Genomic DNA, 20,589 nt, shown 5'->3' with positions numbered 1-20,589 from the left:
TTGTGAACTTTCAGATCTGGTTGCTTTAATTTCCATCTCTTCCCATCCACCAGAGTGCGAGATGTTAGAAAAAATACGGCTGTTTCTTTCTCTTTGGAAGAAGTATTCTCCCTTGTGTGGCAGTTCGGTATCACTGTGAGTCAGCAAACATGCCCATAAAGCTGTGTGACGTGTGGCCTTAATGCCTGCCAGCGCACAGCAGCCGTCTTCCCTGAGATGTTTATCTCTGTGTGGTTCACCAGGGCCAGGATGGAAGGCAGGACTGCGAGACTTTCCTGCCAGCTGGTCAGAATCATAGGATCACTGAGGTCCAACCAATCCAGTCCAGCTGCCCACCAGTGCTGCCCACTGCCCACGTCCCTCAGTGCCACTGCTTTGCCCCAGGCTGACTGCTAGTCTGAGCGTTCGCTGTTGGTAGGAGAAGAGCGGGCCTGGCTCAATGGCTACAGTGTGTGTATGGAGCTGAGCAAGAGGAAAGCAATGAATGCTGCTGTTAATTACAATGCTTATTAATATTAATTAGGAATATTACTCAATAATTAATGATGATTAATAATTATCGCCGGTGAAAAGCATCTCCTCTTTCCCCTGCTACCCGGGTCCCTGTTGTTAGCACCACGGGAAGGGAGATGAGATGAGCCTGGGGCCACCCTGAGATGAAGGAGAGACCAAAGGAGGAGTTGGGCCGCTCGGGTGCCTGGGGACATTGGCCACCAAGATTGCAGGGACTGCTGGTCGGGTGCTGCCATCTGGTGGAGTCGGGAGCCCTCCTGCTTCCCTCCATCTCTGTTCATTCTGGTCCAGACAGCAGTGCCGCTCAGCAGCTGCTCTGCTTCTCTTGCAGCGCTGGCTTCAGTAACTCCTGTCCTGTGCTCCCACAGATTGTAATGTAGCAGATCCTGCAATGTCCACGGCCTCGCAGCTTGGCCCAGGGTCCAACCCGCTGCCAAACCTGAATGAGACCAGTTCTTCCAGCACACCTCATGGTACTGCCCCAGGCTTACGGTCGGATGGTGCGGGAGGTGGAGGTGGTGGAACAGGAAAGCAGCCTTCTCAGTTCGTCTACGTCTTTACAACGCACCTTGCTAACACGTAAGCAGCAGACCTTGTCCATTCACCCAGAGCAGTGTGGATTGCTGATCCGGGGGCATCCGTGGGGTTGGGTTGTCGCAGGGAATGCCAAGTAACGCTTGGTGTTCTGCACTCAGTTCCTCACTTCTGTTCTGCATTGTCTCAGCCATCGTGTCTAGCAAGACTGAGTTTTAGGGCTTTTTGCTAGATCATATGTTGTGTGTTAGAGCATCTTGGAAACAGCCACCTATAGGGCAGCATGGAGCAGCAGGCACAAAGCAGAGCAGAAGGCCCAGCACAGGACATGGGAAGAGGGAAATTCCAAGGCAGGTGATCTTCAGTTGGAAAACCTCACTGTGGCCTGTGCAGGACAGGTGGGAGGACTCTGAGAATATCCCCCCCATTCCTATTGACCTCCTAAGAATTCCCTGTTCCCATAGGACTGAAGAGAGGAGGTGGTGCCTGGGGCCCGGGATGGGGCACAATGTCTGATCTTGAGTGGTTGATTCTCTCTCCCCAGAGCTGCGGAAGCTGTCTTGCAGGGCCGAGCTGACTCCATTCTGGCCTATCATCAGCAAAACGTCCCACGGGCAAAGCTAGACCAGGTATACTGGCCATGGACCAAATGCTCCTGTTGGCAAGCGCTGCTGACCATTCCGTTCTGACATGGCTATTTCCCCCAGCTCCTGGCTTAGCTGCGGAGGAACAGGGAATCAGAATTCCCTTTCAGCAGTGTGGGAAGTGCTTTTCTTTGAAGCCACTTCAGAATGAGTCTTGGTTACTGTAAAGTGTGAAGATTTTGGGCTGGAGCACAATATGTGGCCCCGCAGATACGTGGGCAGAATACATGACTGTGTATTTCCAGGCCATGTGATGGGGCCTGCTTCTTCCCCATGAGGAATGAAGGCAGAGCTGCCATGTGGCGTGTTTCAGATTGTTTTCCTATAGAGTATGGGAAGAATAGCCAGAGCATTTTCATTCTCACCTTGTCTTCCCTTTTCTCTATCAGGCGCCAGCTCCTAAAGTGCTGGGAGTTGCTGAGCAGGTTCCGATTAACCCTCCTTCTGCCAACACTCCCCAGTCTCAGCCACCAGCACCTCAAGCAAGTCAGCCACAGCCGCAGCCTCCTGCACCGCAGCCGCCTCCTCCACCTCAGGCCATCAGTCAGACAGCCCTACCTGCACCCAACAGCCTGCCCCAGGAGGGCACGAATGAAGATGTCCGAAGAGAACTGACTCCCAACTCTCTAGGAAACAACAGCGGCAGCAACCAGCCTGGAAGTAACCACCCCAATACACCCACTGCATCTACCACCACCATGCAGCCTGGGCAAGTGGACTCTGCCACGTCCAGCTCCAACCTCCTTGGGGAGGGCCCTGGCTCAGGGATGCAGGGGAATGGGCAGGCAGGTCTGGGCTCCAGGAACTCTATGAACTCGGAAGGGCTCTCGAAGGAGCAGCTGGAGCACCGAGAGCGCTCTCTGCAGACCCTGCGGGACATTGAGCGTCTGCTGCTGCGCAGCGGGGAGGCTGAGCCGTTCATGAAGTCCAGCCAAAGCACTGGTGAGGGTGGGACTGCCCCTCAGCCACAGGCTGCCCCTGCCCAGCCCCCCGCACCCCCTGCCGGCATGAAGAAGTACGAAGAGCCTCTGCAGTCCATGATTTCCCAGACCCAGAGCCTCGGTGGCCCCAGCCTGGAACACGAGGTGCCCCACCACCCCGGCACTGACATGGGGCAGCAGATGAACATGATGATGCAGCGGCTGAACCAGGACAGCCTGACGCCAGAGCAAGTGGCCTGGAGGAAGTTGCAGGAAGAGTATTATGAGGAGAAGCGCCGGAAAGAGGAGCAGATCAGCATCCATGGCCGACCCATGCAGGAAATCATGATTCCACAATCTATGGGCAGCATGATGATGCGTGGCCCCCCCCCACCCTACCACAGTAAGCCTGGGGAGCAGTGGCCGCCAGGCATGGGCAGCCAGCTGCGGGGACCCATGGACGTGCAGGACCCTATGCAGCTAAGAGGAGGGCCACCCTTCCCAGGGCCACGATTCCCTGGAAATCAAATACAGAGGGTCTCTGGCTTTGGAGGGATGCAGAACATGCCCTTGGATGCTCTTGGTCCCATGAATGCCATGCAGAGGCCGGTCAGGCCTGGCATGGGGTGGAGTGATGATCTGCCTCCGATGGGAGGTCCCGGGAACTTCCCACAGGGCTCCCTGCCCTACCCATCGGGGCAGGGGGACCCTGAAAGGTTCATGAATCCACGTGCCAGGGAGGAGATTCTGCGGCACCAGCTGATGGAGAAACGCCCGGTGGCAATGCAGAGGCCCATGGGGATGTCCAGCAACTCCATGAGCCAGGGTATGGAAATGGAGAGGATGATACAGGCTCACAGACAGATGGATCCATCCATGTTTGCTGGGCAGATAGCAGGGGACAACCTCAGCAGCAACCCAATGGGAATGGATTTTGCAGGAACTCGTGGGATACTGAGTCCCCCTATGAGCCAGTCAGGCCTTCGGGACATGGACGCACCCATGGGCCCTGGCAACCTCAACATGAACATGAATGTCAACATGAACATGAACATGAACCTCAATGTGCAGATGACCCCCCAGCAGCAGATGATGATGTCGCAGAAGATGAGGGGCCCTGACATGATGGCCCATCAGGGTATGAGCCCTGAGGAGCTGGCCAGGGCAAGGGCTCAGAATGGCAATGGCAGTGCAATGCTGGGGGGACCGCAGAAAATGATGATTCCCTCCCAGTTCCCCAGCCAAGGACAACAAGGTTTCTCAAGCGGGCAAGGACCTTACCCCAACATGCCTCAGGAGATGGGCAATGCCTCAGACATGTTCAGCCCTGAGCAGGGCGCCATGCCTGTCGGAAGCATCAGTGGTACCACCAGACTCAGCCACATCCCCCTGCCCCCAGCCTCCAATCCCGCTCCTGCACAAGGGGGAAACCTGGCCAATATGCACCCAGCACCTTCCCGTGGCTTGGGCCGCCGACCCTCCGACCTCACCATCAACATCAGCCAGATGAACTCCCCCAGCATGGGTCACCTCAAGTCCCCCACCCTCAGCCAGGTGCACTCCCCACTGGTCACTTCGCCCTCTGCCAACCTCAAGTCTCCGCAGACGCCATCGCAGATGGTCAGCATGCCGCCTTCTAACCAGTCTGGGCCCCTGAAGTCTCCCCAGGTGATGAGCTCCTCACTTAATGTCCGCTCTCCGACTGGCTCACCAAGCCGCCTCAAGTCCCCTTCTATGGCTGTTCCTTCCCCGGGTTGGGTGCCATCTCCCAAACCCACAATGCCCAGCCCAGGAGTCAACCAGAGCAAGCAGACACTCAGCATGAACTCCTCCACGTCCATGGCAGGACTGGATCAGGGTATGTCAGTATCTTGTGTGCTAGTGTGCCTGCGTGTGTGTTTTGGTGAGTGTGTGAGCATCCAGAACCCTGCAACAAGCACCCTGTGACCAGAGCTCTGTAGGATCAGCACTGGTCACCCATCTCCCAAATCCAACCTGCCTGGACTGGCTGTAGTCTCATTCTTTCTGTACCCTGTGAAGCAGGTCTTGCTCTCCTTCCTGCTCTGCTCACATGGCTGCTTGTTGCAGGCAGCCCAGAGCGCGTTTGCAGCCCCTGCCTTCTGGCACAGCAGAGCAGTTTCTTCCCTGACAGTCAGCAGAGATGTCAGGCACAAGCCTGGATAAGTGCTACCTGCAGGACTTGGGGTGGATGCCATGGAAGTGATGTACTGGAACGATGCAAGAGTTATATTTGTTGTGGTCTGTGTTTGCATTCTGCCACCCCTTTGCTAGGCCATTTTTCCCCCATGTCTGCATGGTCTCCCAGGAGTGGGGAGACACTCGTGCCTAATTTTTGAGGAGTACTTTTTTTTCCCTAGGGGTCCCAATAAGGGCTTTTTTGAATAATCTGAAAGGCAAATGGTGCAGCCTATAGTTTAGCTCGTGCTCTGTGATACAGGTAGAAAAAGATGTGCCTTGAGTTGGAAAGTCATGGGCAGTTTGAAGTGGAAGTCTATCACAGTGCTGGAGTGTGAGCCTCCTCAGAGTCCTGAGGACTTGCCAGCTGTTTGGCAGCTACTGTAAGGAGGGAACAGGGCTGCTGTCTGACAGGAAGAGCTGCTAAGTGTGTGCAGTGCTAAGCTGTGCTCTCTCTTGCTTGCAGGTTCTCTCCCTTCTGGGCCCAGGAGTAGTTCTTCTGCACCAGCCAGCAACCAACCAGCCTCTAGCACCATGAACCCCAACATGCCTTTTACTTCCTCTCCAGATCCATCCCCCTCCCAGAACCCCCTTTCTCTGATGATGTCTCAGATGTCCAAGTACGCCATGCCCAGCTCCACACCACTCTACCACAATGCCATCAAAACCATTGCCACCTCTGACGACGAGCTGCTGCCAGACAGGCCTATGCTTCCACCTGGAAGTATGGCAGGTATGTGCCTGTAGGGCTGGGCTGCTGTGTTGGTGTGTTCCCTCATCAGCCTCCTTCTCAAACAGCTGAAATTTGCCCTTGTTTGTTGGCTCACCTCTCCACACTGTGTCCATCAGCTTTTGGCTTGTCTGTGCTGTCTGGATGGACATCACCCAGTCTGGCACGCTTCTCCCACGAGCTCTGGAAGCTTTCAAAACATCTTTGACCCAGTGTGGACGTGTTGACCCTGGGTTTTCACTGCAGATAGAGAGATCTCAGGCCCAGGATGAGGCAGAAGGCCGCTGCTTGGAACCTGCAGTGGGAGAGGGATGCTCAGAGCAGGGCTTGGGAGCCTGGTGGCTTTCAGTGGAGCCCAGGTGCCTGCACAAGCAGGGCTGTATCTCAGCAGAGTTGTGATTTCAGTAAGCGACAGCCAGATACGCTTCGCTAGCTGGTGGCACTGATGGGGACAGCAAGGCAAATGATTGCCTTCTGTGCTCGGTATGAAGGGGAAGGGGAATTCCAGCAGGCTGTACCACTTGATGCCGGGGTTTGCAGCCATTTGATAAATGTTTTCGGTGGTTTTCAAAGTGAGAAATCAACTTGTTGACTCTTTGATTGCTAAGGAGTCATTTGGTTTGGCCACGAACATGCAAATGCACGTACTGCCTTCCAAACAGAGCCTTTTTGTGAACAGTTTGCTCTGCTGTACTGATGAGCCTGTTTGTCCCTCCAAGATAGCACTTGTGTTGGGATGCTGGCACTTCTGTCTTGTTCCTCCTTGCCACTAAGCAGTGTGTGATCACAGGAGGAGCTGTGCTAAAGGGTCACTCCTCTGTGCGGAGTTGCAGTGAGCAAAACTGGAATCGTTCTGTGCTGTTTGTGGGCTTGGGGAGCTGAATTTCGGAGCTCTTCTGTTGGATGTTGATGCTTTGCAAGTCCTTCTTGCGTCCCCTTCCTTGGAGCTCAGGGCTTTCTGAGCAGTGGGTCCCAACGGGCTCCACAGGGTGGAGGTCTGTGGGCAGAATTAACCCTTCTCTCTTCTTTCCTCTCCTTAGGTGTGACAGGGAATCAAACAAATCAGCTGCACTTAAACTCCGTGGGACCTGGATCCTCCCAGAGCCCCATGGGAATCAACCTGCCTGGTCAGCAGCCTCTTTCCCACGAACCACCCCCTACTTCTATGATGTCCTCCCCAAACCCGCTAGGCTCCAACATTCCTATGCACCCGAGTGCGCCGGGGCCAGGGGTGCCCCCCCAGAACCCCATGATGCTGCCCCCAGGGCCCCAGGACTCGCTGAACCAGCAGTGCGGCCCCGTGCCCAACAGTTCACAGATGATTCCTTCCAACCAGCTCGTGTTCCCCCGCATGCAGCAGCCCCACAACGCCATGCAGTCTCCTGCAGGAAGCATGCCCATGGCCCCTGGTGGGGCAGGTGGCCCTGGCATGCAGCAGCATTTCCCACCAGGAATGTCACTGCCACCCGAGGACCTTCCTACCCAGCAGCCCGGCCAGATGCCTCCTCAGCAGCACATGATGGGCAAGAACATCCCTCCTCGGATCGGCGAGCCCTACCCAGCCGTGCTCCCCGGGGTGGCATCGGTACTGAACGATCCTGAGCTCAGTGAGGTCATCCGGCCCACGCCCACAGGCATCCCCGAGTTTGACCTCTCCAGGATCATCCCGTCGGAGAAGCCAAGCAGCACCTTGCAGTATTTCCCCAAGAGTGACAGCCAAGCACCCAAATCGCAGCCTTCCAACCTCCACCTCATGAACCTGCAGAACATGATGGCTGATCAGCCCCCCGTGAGGCCAGGTATGAATGCCCCCAGCCTTCCGGGGCAGCAGGGCGTGCAGAGGGGACTCGGCATGCCCATGTGCCATCCTGGACAAGTGCCCATGCTGGGCAGGACAGGCATACCGCCCCAGCAAGGCATGATGGGCAACAGCATGCATCAGGGCATGATGTCTCCGCAGCAGAGCCTGATGGCCCAGCAGAATTTCATGCTGATGCAGGCCAAGCAGAGGAGCATGTCTGTGTCGGGGGAGATGTATGCCCAGACAGGACACATCATGTCACCTCAGGGCTCTCTCATGGGACCCCCACCGCAGCAGAACCTAATGGTCACGCACCAGATGAGGCAGAGGAGCGTCTCCCTGGACAGCCAAATGAGTTACATCCCCGGGCCGGGGAACATGGCTAACCTGCCTTTCTAAAGCATGGGCCTGATTGTACAGATGTTTTTAAACCTTTCGTTGGGGGCGGGTTGGGGGCCGACGCCAGAGGAGGACACCAAGTGGGATGCTTTTCATATCGGATTTGCCTCTATACAGAAAACCAGATGTGCAGTAAACTTGATGTGAATTGGGTTTGGTTTTTTTGTTTTTTTTTTTGTTCTTTTTTCCTTTCTTTTTTGGGGGGGAAGGAGAGGGTGGAGGGACTGGGAGTGGGGCTGTTAATTTTGAACCCTGTGTGGTGACCGGGGACTTCCAGACCCTGTGGCAGTTTATTATTTTCCTCCTTCAAATGTTTTTCTTTCCTTGTTTTTGTTTAGTTCTTTGTTTGTTTGTTTTGTCGTTTTGTTTCCTTCTCTCTCCCTTTTTTTCCTTTTAAGCAACCAAACTGTGTAAGAGGGTTTTGGGAACTAGCTGTAAATAGGTCGCTGAGAAAGGCAAAACTTGTGCTGGTTTTTAATTGTTCTGTATTTCTGTGTTTTAATAGAAGCCTCAAAACATGTTTAAGAAAAAAAAAAAAAAAAGAAAAAAAATGCTAAAGGCAACAGTGTACAAGGATTGAAAGCTTTCCTTGGTGGGCCAGGAGGATCCTCCAGGGTGTGCAGGGCGTTGGGAGATCCCATCGTAGAGCGACTCTTGGTGTTGCAGTGGTTTGCTCGTGCAGGGTGTTCGGCTCCATGCAGATCTCAGGCCCCTGTGGAGGCTGAGCTGGGCATGAGAACACAGCCGGTGGCTGAGGACCGTTGGGCAGGTCAGAGCTGTGGCCCCGGCCACTGGAACAGTGCTCACTTGGCTGCAGCTCCTTAGGATGCAGCTGTCACTTCTGCTTTGGCCGTGAAAGGGAGGATGCCAGCCAGCTGACCCAGGCAGCAATGATCCAGGCTCTGTTGGTAATCACATGCTGGGCCTGAAGGTCTCCATCAGCTGTGTTGTCTCTGGGCCTTCCCTTTCCCTTCATGCAGGGCGGTGTGTAGGGATGGAGAGACTCTGAGCTGAGCTGGAACTTTCATTCTTGTGCTTCCAGGAGGGGCTAGCTGGGAACCCTGCTCTTTTGCAGCCTTTTTACACCAGTCCTTTACCACCCATCACCCTCCATGACCATGCCACATCCCCTCTCCCTCTGCTGTCAGTTGGTCTCCCAGGTCTTCCTTCCTCACGCTGCCCTCCTCCAGGCTTTCACAGGGGTCTCCTGCTCCTCCTTGCCCTGAGCTCTCTGCAGCAGCCCTGTCCTACTGCACTGGGAGGCACTGCTGTTGAAGATCATAGAATGGCTCAGGTTGGAGGGAAGCTCAAAGGCCACCCTCAGCCGTGGGCAGGGCTGCCCCCCAGCAGCTCAGCCTGCCCAGGGCACCATCCCACCTGGCCTTGAGTGCCTGCAGGGTGCTGTCCCTGTGTGCAATGCTGCACTTCTGAATCAGAGCTGTGTTGTGTGATGCCAGCTGCCTGCCACGAGCCGTCCACAGGCTGCCCTAAGTTTCTGATAGAAGAGGCTGAGGTTCTTATTCCCAGGCTCTGGTGGAAGCTGTTTGAACAACTCAGGCTTTTCTGGATGTGCTTCACCCTTCCCATCCTCCATTTTGTAAGGTCTTCCTGCACGCAGCACTGGTGTTCTTTCCTGTGTTTGTTCTCTGAAGGGGCTGTAGGATTAAGCACGTGCCCTTCTGCACTCATGGGGTCTCTGGATCTCTGCAGGACCCCATTCCAGCATGGTGTACCCCATGGGTATCCCACTGTGAACTCAGGGCATTTGATTGCCACATGAACACCAGTTGGAGGATTATCTCTGCAAAGCCAGACTTTGCTTACTACCTCTCTTGTAGCAGCGCTCACTTTTCCCTGTTAGATACCACAGAAGAAAAGGGAGATTGTCAAGTAGGGAGGGAATGGCAGAACTTTGTGTCATCTTGCAAGCTGCTAGAAAAAGCTGTTGGGTGCTGAAATGTCAACCTGTGGCTGTGTTGATCAGATCTGTAACGAGATGTAGCCACATAATCTAATCTAATGAGGAATACCTTGGGCCAATGGGATATTTTGTAGAGAGCAGTATGAGGGTGGAAGTGCAGCTCTGGATTTCAGAAAGGACTTCACTCTGCTCTCGTGCTTTGTGCTGTTTGCAGTCTGACTGAACATCATTTTAAAGGAACAAAGTGCTCACCCCTGCCTTGGCATTTAGAGCAGAGAGGAATAGGGCTAACTTAACCCAGGGCTAAGTCAGCATGCTTTGGACCTGATGTTGTAGCTGTTTGAGTTCTCCATCCTTTCAGGGTGTGCATTTCAGCATTTCACGTGGGAGGATGTGGCTTGAACGTATGCAGCTTTTTCTCAACTTGAGTGGCCTGAATGGCTGTGGCTTCTCTTGGCTGCACCTCGGGGTGTTGGCTGCCAGTATTTGCTTGTAGACATCCAAACACCACTGCCAGCCCCCTGCCCTGCTCATCACCCACCAGCTAGTCTCAGTTAATTTTAAGCCATACTCTGTTCTGTTCAAGGAAAGTTTTTGTTGGTCTGTTCTGTTGGCCCCGTTGAGATCTCTGCCCGCCGGTATGTTCCCTGCAGACCCTGGGCAGCCTGACAGCAGGAGGGAGACCTGTCCTCCAGTGATAACTAAGAAGTAAAGCCTTTCAACTCAGCAGGCCTGTATACAAAAGGGAAATCCTGGCATTCTTTCAGAGCTGCGGACTTGCAGAGCAGCAGTCAGGGCTCTTCTGCAAAATCGTGCTGCCCCAAAGCCAGCCAGCCCTACCCTGACTGCTGTGATGGGTGAACTGTGAGGAGAGGAGGTGCTGTGCAGCACCTCTGCCTGGACGTTGCTCCCAGCCGTGCCCGAGAGCAGCACTGACCCTGTCAGGCCGGGGCAGATTGCCTTCAGCTGGTTGCCCGCTGCTGTGAGCTGTGTCTGTTCTCATGTCTCGTAGTTTGTTGCTCAGCATCTCAGCTTGAGTTCTGTGTACTGACTCCACCTAATCACAGCAAAAGGTTTGCCCATGTTTTAACCATGACGTTGCAATGTTTTTTCAGCTCCAAAAAGTAATCATTGGGAAACAGCATTTTGCAGTCCAATAATCAAGCACCTGGAATTAGCTTTCACATTGAGGTAATGGTGACTGACCTGTTCTCTATCATCCCATGGAGAAACTTCCCCAGTCATTTTGTACCATTATATAAATATATATATAAATATAAATATATAAATACAATATGTGAAGACATCTTATTGGTTTTTATTTGAAACAATTTTTAGGCTTGTTTTTGGGTATCTGTGCTGCCTGTAATGTATTGACCTGTTTTATAGGTGCCTTTTTATTAAAAAGACAAATTTCAAAACCTGACCTCTTGCCTCTCGTCCGTGGTCTGTGTGATGTCCTGCAGGGTTGTTCACCGCAGCTGGAGCTTCCCTGCTGGGAAATTGTGCTCTCAGCAGTCAGCAGGAGGTGCTTCCCATAGTCTGCATGGAGTGGATGGCCCGACCGCGCAGCTCGCTGTGGTTCCTTGTCCTAAGGAGGATTTTGCTGCCTAAATCGGGGCTGTGCTGTTCTGTCCCATCCTCTGCTGTACCACCAGTAGTGTCCAACCTTTTGGCTTCCCTGGGCTGCATGTCCATAAGTCACTCTGAAAGTAATGCCTCCTATATATTTCCATGTAAACTGCAGTTGATACAGTGAGCACAGTAACACTGCTTGATAGAGCAAATTCTCAGCTACAACATGCTATTTTTCCAACACAGTCCCTACTATGAGCTATGCATTCTGCTTGGTCTCCAGAAACATTCACCAAGCGTCAGTGGGTGCCATTTTTTCTGCGTGGAGGAATTCCATTCCACACCTTTGCTTCATCCTCACTTCCATGTCAGACACCATTGTGTCCGACTGCCCCTCTGCTGCCTTCTGTCACATGGCAACAACATGCAATGGATCTTGGTGGGAAGGTTCCACCTCTACTGCTGCACCACCAGCATCCGCCTCTGATGTGGTGGGCTGACATCATAAAACAGGAGGCATTACTTTCAGAGCAGCCCTCATAGAATACAGTATGTAGTCAATGTATGTAAGTAACGAAGCTTATTTTAATCTTTAATGTTTTTATTAAAATGGTAAAAAGGGCAACAAAGCCATCAGACTGGTGGGCTATGTGACCTTGTTGTGAAGCTAAGGCACCACTGTGGTTTGGGGCAGCGGTCTCACAGTGTTGGTCAGAGATTTTCAATGAAATATTTCTCTTCTTTCTGCGCTTCATCTCTGAACGTGGCTGCTCACAAACGTCTGTGCTGCCAAAGCCCCACGGCCTGGTCTCAGCCCACAGAGCGGTGTGGGGCAGAGCTGCCACCACGATGTGGGGCTGTGTGTCGGACATGGCTGCTCTCGCCTCTGTGGCTTGAAGCAGCTCTTCTTCAACTGCTGTCAGTGAGAAACAGCCTCATTTTCCTCTGTTCCCTGCTGCTGCAGATCCCGTCCAGCGCTGTTTGCGCACACCTGCTCCCAGCCACCCCTCCTGGGCAGCGGTGGGTGACGGCGTGGGGCCCAGCTGCGAGCACTGGGGCATCATTGTGAGGACGCAGGTCCTCTTCTTGATAAGGAAAATGAAACCCTGCGTGAGTCACAGCGAGCTGCACGAGGGCGGGTGGGGAGCCCCAGCTCTGCAGCTCCCAGGCACGCGTTCATTCATGCATTCACTGGCTTTGTGCACGCTCTGCTGCCTGTCACGGCCCCACGGCCGCTGTGTGGGGCAGGGTGCTCTGCTAAAACTCCCCAGTGACGTCCCCTGGGCATCACGGGGAATAGGAAGCAGCGTGCTGCTGTGGGAGATGCTCTGCAGGGCTGGGCCGGGCCCTGGGGGATTGTTCATTCTGTGAATGCCTTACATTTCAGGAGTTTCCTTGTCAGGACAGAATCTGTAAGCAGCTCATTCAGAACCTCTGCCTCAGCTGGGATAGTCTGACCTGACCCACTCTGCGATCCCTGCTGTCTGCAGGGTGACAAGATATGGTGAGGATATGGTGATTTAGACACAAAAATGCCTCCTGCAGTGGCAACACTGGTATTGTGCCAACTAAGCATAAGCAGTGAGGTGAGCAGAACAGCAGATTGTAATGTGTTCCAGTGGTTGGGGTCATTCTCGTTTGACAGTGTGTGTGTGACTGTCATTAAGTGGAGGCCAAAGCAATGCTTGGCTAATGAGAAAAATGTAAGGAAGCAACCCTGTGTACCTGCTGATACATTTCTCTGACAAGACTTAGTAGGAAGCAGCAAGCTGCACAAGTCTGTTGGGGCTGCCCTGCGTGCCAGCTTGCAGTGCCATCATTAACGATGGTACAAAGCTGCCACTCTTGTTTTGGATCAGTTGCTGATGTTGCTGGATGCCCATGGTGCAGGGATTTTCTATGTGAACCTGGATATTGGATGCACCCCATGCCCAAAGGCCCTGTGTGTGCAGGTGGAGCAAGGATATCTGAAAGCACGGTTCTAAGCAAAATGCAGCACTGCCTCTCAGCCCACTGAAAACAAACAGAACTGATACAAATTAGGTCTTCTCCTATGTTTTACCATAGTGTGGGGCAGAATGCACAAAGCGATGTACAAGGAGCTGCAAAAGGAAAAAGGGGAAAAAAAAAAAGGTTACACCTTCAGCCTCACAAAGATGTGTGGTTCATTTTCTCCGTGCTCAGTCACAAGACTGAGCCATCTGTTCAGACAGTCATCTTTAAAAGACAGCTTTTGCATACTCAGGCATTTGCTTCAGCAAGTCGCTCACTGTCGCTGTGAACAAATCAAGTGAACAGGGAAGGATGTGGCTGATGTCAGGAGAGGAATTTGCAGCAGTCAAACTCGAGTCCAAGGCCTCCTGGGGTGAGCTGTGCTGGGAAAAGCGATGTGCTGTGACTGGATGGCAGGACGTCATGCAGCAGGAGGAGCAATATTCCATCCACAGACCGTGTGGCCTTTGTCACTGGGATGAGCTCTGGGTACCCTGATGGTCTTACCTGCATCTCTTGCTCTAGCTACCATGGCAATTGTCCCCCACTGCTTCCTTTGGGCATGTCTTCAGTGATGTGAGCAGGTGAGATGGGAACCTGCTTTGTCCTCTCCTCAGCCCTCACTCACTGATGCAGCTCCACTTCCACTTGGCTGTGCGTTTTTCCTGCCCTCCCCCCCCGCCCCATGACTCAGTCTTGCATCTGGCTCTGTGCACAGGACTCCTGCAGTCAGTTTGGTGATGGAGATGTGGCAACAACAGGCTCAACCTGCTTTGGTTCCTCCATCCCTGCCAGAGTGACAATCAGACAGTCGGCATTTGCCAACAGCTGCCAGACAGATTTTGGTACGTATGTGAACCAGAAGGAACCACAGAAGCGATGCGGTGGGATTTGGGTGTTAGGTGGCCTCGGTTTCCCAAGGAATGAAGAGAGTGGTGGGGACACTTGTAAAACTTAGGACTGGGACACAGCACATACACTACTGGGCAGGCCATTTCGGTCCTGCAGCAACCTTTCTGAGTTAGAAAGTGGAGATAGAGGTGGTGTTGTCAGACTCGATTCCGCAGCCCTTCCTTGTCACCTCTAGGATCTCTTGTAGCGTCTCCTGGCTTATGCAGCCCAGCTCGTGCAGGATACGGAAGAAGTCATTACGGAACTTGACTCCTATAAAGGCATAAATGATGGGGTTGAGGCAGCAGTGCGTGAAGCCGATGGCCTCCGTCACCATGATGGCGGTGTCCAGCTGATCCTCCAGCAGGCAGTTCTTGGTGAAGGCTTCTAGCTTGGTAAGGGTGTTCAGAAAGATGACGATGTGGTACGGGCTCCAGCAGAGCAGGAACACACCGGTGACCAGGATGGCTACACGGACAGCTTTCTGCCTTTGCAGGCGCTGGGAATGACACAGAGTGCGGACGATGGCCATGTAGCAGTAACACATGACCAGCAGGGGCATGAAGAAACCCACGCTGTGGTACAGGAAGCGAGTTGCCAGCCACACGTTGTTGCCATGAATCCCAGCCTCTGGAAAATAGCAAATGCTGCGGTTGCTCTCATCTGTCCAGACTTCCATGAAGATGAGATCGGGTAAGGTCAGGAGCAGGGAGGAGAGCCAGATGGCCATGCAGGTGAGGTGGATGGAGCGAGCTCTGCGCTTGCGGTAGGTGTGGATTGCGTACACGATGGCCAAGTAGCGGTCCACCGCGATGCAGCCCAGCAGCATGCTACTGCAGTAGAAATTGATCTTGTGGACCGCACTGAGGATCTTGCAGAGGAAAGTCCCAAATACCCACCCAGCCAGGCTTTCAACCACGCTGAAGGGGAAGGTGAGCAGCAGTGCCAGGTTGGCCAGGGTGAGGTGGAAGAGGAAGTTTTCCGTGGTTGTTCGAGAGCGTTTGAACCTCTCTAAAATGACAAGGACCAGGGCATTGCCCACAGTTCCCAACACGAACATAAGCAGATAGGCGAGCGGTATGAAGACCTTCCTGAAGGGGTCTCTCTGGTTGCCAACCACAGATGAGGCCGGATTGAAGCAAAAGTAGCCTTCCAAAGAAGGAGTGCTGTTCTCAGCCTCGTAGTAACCGCTCAGCTCCACCTGGCTCTGGAGAACAGAGAGTCTGGTTACAGGAGGGCAGTTTCTGAACACAAGAACCCCATCACCGAAATCTCTCCCTGTGAGGGGCTGCACACTCCCTAATTGTCAGCTAGCACACCTGGGGATACTCTGGCTTCCAGCAGAACCACTTTCAATTCTGTTTTTTGCTGAGCTATTTGCTGGAGGCATTTGATTTTTTACAACACACAGAACTCTTCTCTGACTTTTTTCCCACCTATCTGTAGCACAGCCTGTCCTGCCTGCTGACAGGTACAAAACGACTTGAGGAGTGAATGCATCAGAGGAACTGGGATGCCACAGCTACGAGCATGATTCCAGGAAGGGAAATCTGCTTGCTGGTGAACTCTGTGGTTCTGAATTAATTGCAGTCAAAGCCAGAAACGGAATCTGAAAACACCACTCAGACCTTGGGCTGACAGCCGGTAAGGAAAGCATGGCAGAGCTCTGCAGATGGTGGGCATGCTCTGTCCTCAGGCACTTGGCAGAAACTTGCTGCTAACAAAAGGGCTCAGATGTACACTCAGCACGGGAGGCTTGTGGCAAGCTCAGCCATCACTGACAAAACGGGAAGAGCTTCACAATAGTTGTTTTGCACTCCCCCACCCACAGCCTCTCTGGAGACCAGCCCTGAGACTTCGGCATCAACCACAGAGGAAGTCTTTGCTTGCTGCTTTCATACCTTTCACTGCCAGCTGTGGCTGTTTGCACCTGCTGCGCCTTCACTCGGCAGCCAAAGTTCCCATCTAAAAATACCAGCCCTGCTTTAGACAGCTTTAGAGCTAATTTGGGGGGAATTTTTTGCCCTTTCCTCCTCTCCCTGCATGTGCTAAGTCAAGTGACTGCAAGTAACCTCAAGTCCTGCACTGTACCTCGTTAGAAAGGGTGATCGCGTTTATTCTGTTAAAAGCCTTCCCCGTGTGATGTGCTGGATGCCTCTGCAAGCAACCTTCTCAGGTAAGGAGCTGATGTGGCAGTGCTCAACTCAAACTGCTGCACTGCTGAAACCACGTGTGTGACTTCAAGGGGAGCCTGGGGGTGTTGGAGAAGGCGAAGTCTACAGAGCATTACTGAATGTGTGCAAAAGGCTTGGGTGGTCCTCAGGTAGGGAAAGGTAGCAGGGTAAGCAATTCCTTGGGGAAAATGTCAAATCATAGGATGGTTTGAGTTGGAAGAGACTCTCAAAGGCCGCCTGGTGCCGCTCCCTGCAGCGCACAGGGACACCCAGAGCTCAGCAGTGCTCACAGCCCCGTCCAGCCTGACCTTGGCTGTCTGCTGGCACGGGGCATCTGCCACCTCTCTGAGCAATTTGACACAATGACCAAACTGGGCTGCTCAGGACTTGGAGTGATTATGCTGGAGAATCCCAAGGGGAACAAGTTAGACTGGGTATAGCTTAACTGGAGAGAGGTTGAACAACTCCAGTTTCAAAGGGAAAAATGAAACAGTGGGTGGATGGGTGTGCTGGCCAGAATGCTGGAGCTGCAGGTGAGAGATGCGTGTGTTGTTAAAAGGCTTCGGCTGCAGAATGGTTTCCAGTGTCACCCTACAGTCAGAGCTGGAGGTGCAGAGGCCACTATCAGCCACCATCTGATTGCAGATAAGATGGCAGGTAGGGCTCTTACTGTAAGCCACTCGCTGCGGGCAGAGGAAGTGTGAGCAGAGCTGTATCTGAGGCATCCTCTCATGTGCATCTCCGAGCAACGAGTGTGGGTGGGAGCAAGCAGAGATGAGTTGAAGATGAACATGAAAGGATGAAACGTGTGCATCCAGGCTCAGATTGGAAGGGCAGATGACCAGAGCTGCAGGAGATGCACCGAATGCAACAAGCCAAACCTTGTGCTGTGATTGCTCCCTTCAGACTGGAAGCATGTGGCCACCTGACCTGGAAACAATCCACACGTGGGCACCTTCACAAAGGTAGTAACAGCCAGAGCAATTTGTGCGTGTGTTCTGCTGGGGAAACACAAAAGTGAAGTGGGGCCTTTTCCTGAAACTAAGCAGTACAATGCATGTGTGCATTTGTGCAACGGGAGGCACGATCCTGTCACATTCAGGGATCCCCTCTATCCCACACTGCAGAGTCACGCAGGCCTCCTCTGCACGTCAGCTGCTTTTCTCAGTTTTGCACAACTGCCAGCAGTCAAAACATTTGCCTGTAGAAGAGCAGCAGCAGTCTGTGTGCTATTAGGGATTTTCCAAGTGACTCATTCCCTTCTAGCCCATCCAGGGCCAGGAGAAGCATCTCGCATTCCCAAAGCCTTATAACAGAAATTGCCCGCATTGGTGTGCAGTTCTGCAAGCTATTGACAGCAATCCTGTTCCTCAGCTCTCTAGGGGCTGAAGGAGAGAAACACATACATAAGAACATCATGCTGATGCCTGTTTGCCTCTTGAGCCACGTTTGCCCTGTGATAAGAATTGGCCTTCAGTACCAGGGAAGACCACACGGAAATCTCAGTGGTCCTTCTGCAGTGTTTTTCTCTGTGTAGCCTGCAGCTAGGGAAGGTTAAGCAGGCAAAGTTTTCTTGCTATGGAGAATTGGGGTCATAACTTTGCAAAGCTTGGTCAGGGCTCCTGCTGCACATGCTGGGCAATACTGAGATAAATGCCCACTCAGTGCAAACATTCCAATTGTTTTCAGCCTGCATTTGTCCTGTTGGTCAGCTGGTCCTCTCCTGTTAGTGCAGGTTTGTGTCATTGCTTTGTTAGAACAGCACTGAGGCCTTTGCAGATCTCTCTGGACACGCTGTGGATGCAATCACTGCATGTGGCAATGTGCGGCACCCCCAGACCACACGTGGCACTGCTCTGTGTGACCTATCGTCACAGGGAGGAACAAACCCTGTTTGCCATGGATTTTTTATGCTGGATAAATTAGAGCAAATAAAAAGGATAGGGGAGGCCCCTTCCCACTCAGTTCTTCTCTTTTTTCCCCGTTGTATATGAAAGAGACAGAAAAATAGGTAAAAATTAAATCTGGCATTTCTCTCCGAGACAGAAAATAAACAAAAACTGAGGTCTGCCTCAAAGAGCCACGATATGAAAACAGAAATTCTGAGTTGCAACGTTATAGAATCTGGCTAATGATAGCACTGCTGTGGACTTCCCCTGAGGCAGCACAATGCGCACTAAAAGGTACAGCTGCTGTCTTTGACCTGCAACCTTAGCGCTGAGAACTACGGGGCAGAATATGCTGTCATCAGTCTCAGAAGAAGTGTCTGCAATTTATCTTCCTCGTTTCCTAATTCCCTTCTCGTAAGTTAAGTATTTCCCTCCCAGTGGAGCCTCGGGCAGCCTGCTCACAGAAGGCAGGCTTTATCCTTACACTGTGTCCATGCCAACAGCTGTGCTGACAGCAGAGATGAGTTTCCCTATGGAAAATAGGGATAGCTGGGAAGCATTCGGACCAACAGGCAGCACGGAGCAGAAGATGGCATGGGCCAGGCTGTCCTGGGGAGGCTCTGGCCATTCCCACAGGAGTTGGGGATTTGGGGGTTTCAGCACAGGAACATTTTGCACCCCCTGACTGTCAGGGGTTGCATTGCATTAGCGCTCCACAAACACAACAGTGTCATTTTTAAGTCCCTCCATCCTTCAAGTCCAGAATTAAGGGACATAAAGTCTAATTGCATGGACGTAAGTAATTGCTCAGGTCCTCTTGCTCCTAACAGAAGCCCTAACAGAAGAAGGTGACATTGCAACCAGGTCCTTCAGCCCACCCGCAGCTCTGCCAGCTCTACCCCCGCGTTCTCTCCAACAAGCAAAGCCAGGCCAAACTCACCAAGTCGTAGGTCTCTGATGAGTAGCTGACAGGCCCCATGGTGTCAGGATCTGCCTCTCCTCCAGCAGGTCAGAAAAGTTCTTCTTTTTCGGGGTGGAGTTAAGTCATTTAAGTGAGCAGGGAGGGACCCAGCAAGTAACAATACAGTATTTGCAAGGCAAATGAGCTCCAAGTGAAGGGTGACCTATATGTTGTAGAGATTGGCCTCTCGCTTTATCACTTTTTCGTAAGTGTTTTGATTTTCATAGTGAAGCTTGAAAACTCCACATTCCTTAGGCCTGTAACGAGAAGATCCATGAGGTCCATAATTCCATCCTGCAAACCTCCAGTGCTCTTGGCTGCTGCTGTCCTAGTCCAGGGCTACCTGAAAGCTCTGTGCCCCACCGAAATCTCACCAGGTCTGGATGCCCTCTGGAGGTTTGTAACACTTGGCAGACACCATTAATTACATCTGCATCACCTTTATCCTCTGCTGGGGTCTTCCTGGCCTCAGCCTCAGGGACCTACAGCCGTTCTCCATCTCCTCCTGCCGCTTCACCCCTTGTTGCACTCATACTGCAGTGCAGACCTTGCTGATGGAAAGCGCTGCCTCAGTGGCTGCCCTGCAGTTCTGGGGAAGGGCAGAGGCTTCTAATGAATTGAGAAGTTAACTCAAAGTTTCTAATTCGAGGAAGGCAGGCACAAGCGTGCTGGAGCCTCTGTTTGAGCAAGAAGCCTGGCAGGAGTCACACCAGTGAGGAAGGGGACATTACTCTGGCAGTCACTATTGGATTTTGTCTCTTCATGGTTCTTAGCAGGAGGCATCTCCCAGGCTGTGAGTCCAGCCCTTAGAAGTGGGCTGGGGATGAACAGGTTTCAGGGAACGCACTCTGAGGTCACAGGCAACAATTTCCCTTGCAAGTACATACTGCACTGTGTGATTGCTACCACAGATGAAGCACTGGATCCGTGCGATGCTGTGCTGTTAAATGTAGGAAAAGTGACAGACAGGAAAACATGGACGAAAAATAAGTAGAGATGAAATACAGTTAAATTAAAAACAATGCCATTTTACAGGATACTATCAGGTAAGCGACCCATAATTGAATAAAACTATAATTAAATTCAACAATAAAATTTGAGGACTGTTTTGGAGCCTGTGCATAGCAGCTCCTGGCTGAACTCTGACATTCTGCTGCAGGTAAATACTCTAGCTGGAGAACTGATTGTACATTATGACGAACAAAAAAGGTTAACTTGTATAAGGTTTCCTGATAGTAGGAAATGAGCTGTACAAAAAGATGACAAAATGCCCTCCTTGAGGATGATCTACTCTGTAACTACCAAGCATTTCAACTGACCGGTTTGACACTATACTGACTTTCTGAGCCAAATCTGTTCTGACTCCTGGATCTTCTCTCTGAAGTTTTCAGTCATCTCATTTGTTGTTATCATCACAAATAAAGCTTTGCAAACCCAGTCAGATTTACC

At 52.4% G+C, this 20,589-nt stretch overlaps 2 protein-coding genes across 3 annotated transcripts in view; one reads left to right on the top strand and one right to left on the bottom strand.

The window, feature by feature from the left end:
* BCL9L (BCL9 like) overlaps positions 1 to 7,890 on the top strand; it is a 39,165-nt gene extending 31,275 nt beyond the window's left edge. Inside the window, exons 4-8 of the mRNA XM_048968370.1 lie at positions 882 to 1,092; positions 1,592 to 1,676; positions 2,081 to 4,469; positions 5,274 to 5,540; positions 6,578 to 7,890. Coding sequence (XP_048824327.1) covers positions 882 to 1,092; positions 1,592 to 1,676; positions 2,081 to 4,469; positions 5,274 to 5,540; positions 6,578 to 7,737 — 4,112 coding nt within the window. The 3' untranslated portion in view covers positions 7,738 to 7,890. The remainder of the gene's footprint in view (positions 1 to 881; positions 1,093 to 1,591; positions 1,677 to 2,080; positions 4,470 to 5,273; positions 5,541 to 6,577) is intronic.
* A 359-nt stretch (positions 7,891 to 8,249) lies between these two features.
* On the bottom strand, positions 8,250 to 19,374 carry CXCR5 (C-X-C motif chemokine receptor 5). Of its 2 annotated transcripts, none has more exons than XM_048968396.1 (2): positions 19,120 to 19,374; positions 8,250 to 15,323 (listed from the first exon to the last, which is right to left on the bottom strand). In XM_048968396.1, exons 1-2 carry the CDS (start codon positions 19,156 to 19,158, stop codon positions 14,247 to 14,249), a joined length of 1,116 nt encoding a protein of 371 aa, XP_048824353.1. In that variant the 5' UTR covers positions 19,159 to 19,374; the 3' UTR covers positions 8,250 to 14,246. The 2 variants fall into 2 exon arrangements, with proteins under 2 accessions (XP_048824353.1, XP_048824354.1); XM_048968397.1 differs by lacking the exon at positions 19,120 to 19,374 and adding an exon at positions 16,961 to 17,104.
* Positions 19,375 to 20,589: the final 1,215 nt, after the last annotated feature.

This window comes from Lagopus muta, chromosome 22 (assembly GCF_023343835.1).
Source record: "Lagopus muta isolate bLagMut1 chromosome 22, bLagMut1 primary, whole genome shotgun sequence".
Lineage (NCBI taxonomy): Eukaryota > Metazoa > Chordata > Aves > Galliformes > Phasianidae > Lagopus > Lagopus muta.
Note: the sequence above shows the minus strand (reverse complement) of the source record. Positions and strands in the feature narration are given on the sequence as shown.

Bases quoted from the DNA above. Each gene is read 5' to 3' on its own strand.
- CXCR5 (XM_048968397.1), bottom strand. From the start codon at position 17,104: ATGCACACGTTTCATCCTTTCATGTTCATCTTCAACTCATCTCTGCTT. The intron at 15,324-16,960 runs GTAAGAGCCCTA...TCTGTTCTCCAG, and splicing joins CCCGCAGCGAGTGGCTTACA to AGCCAGGTGGAGCTGAGCGG.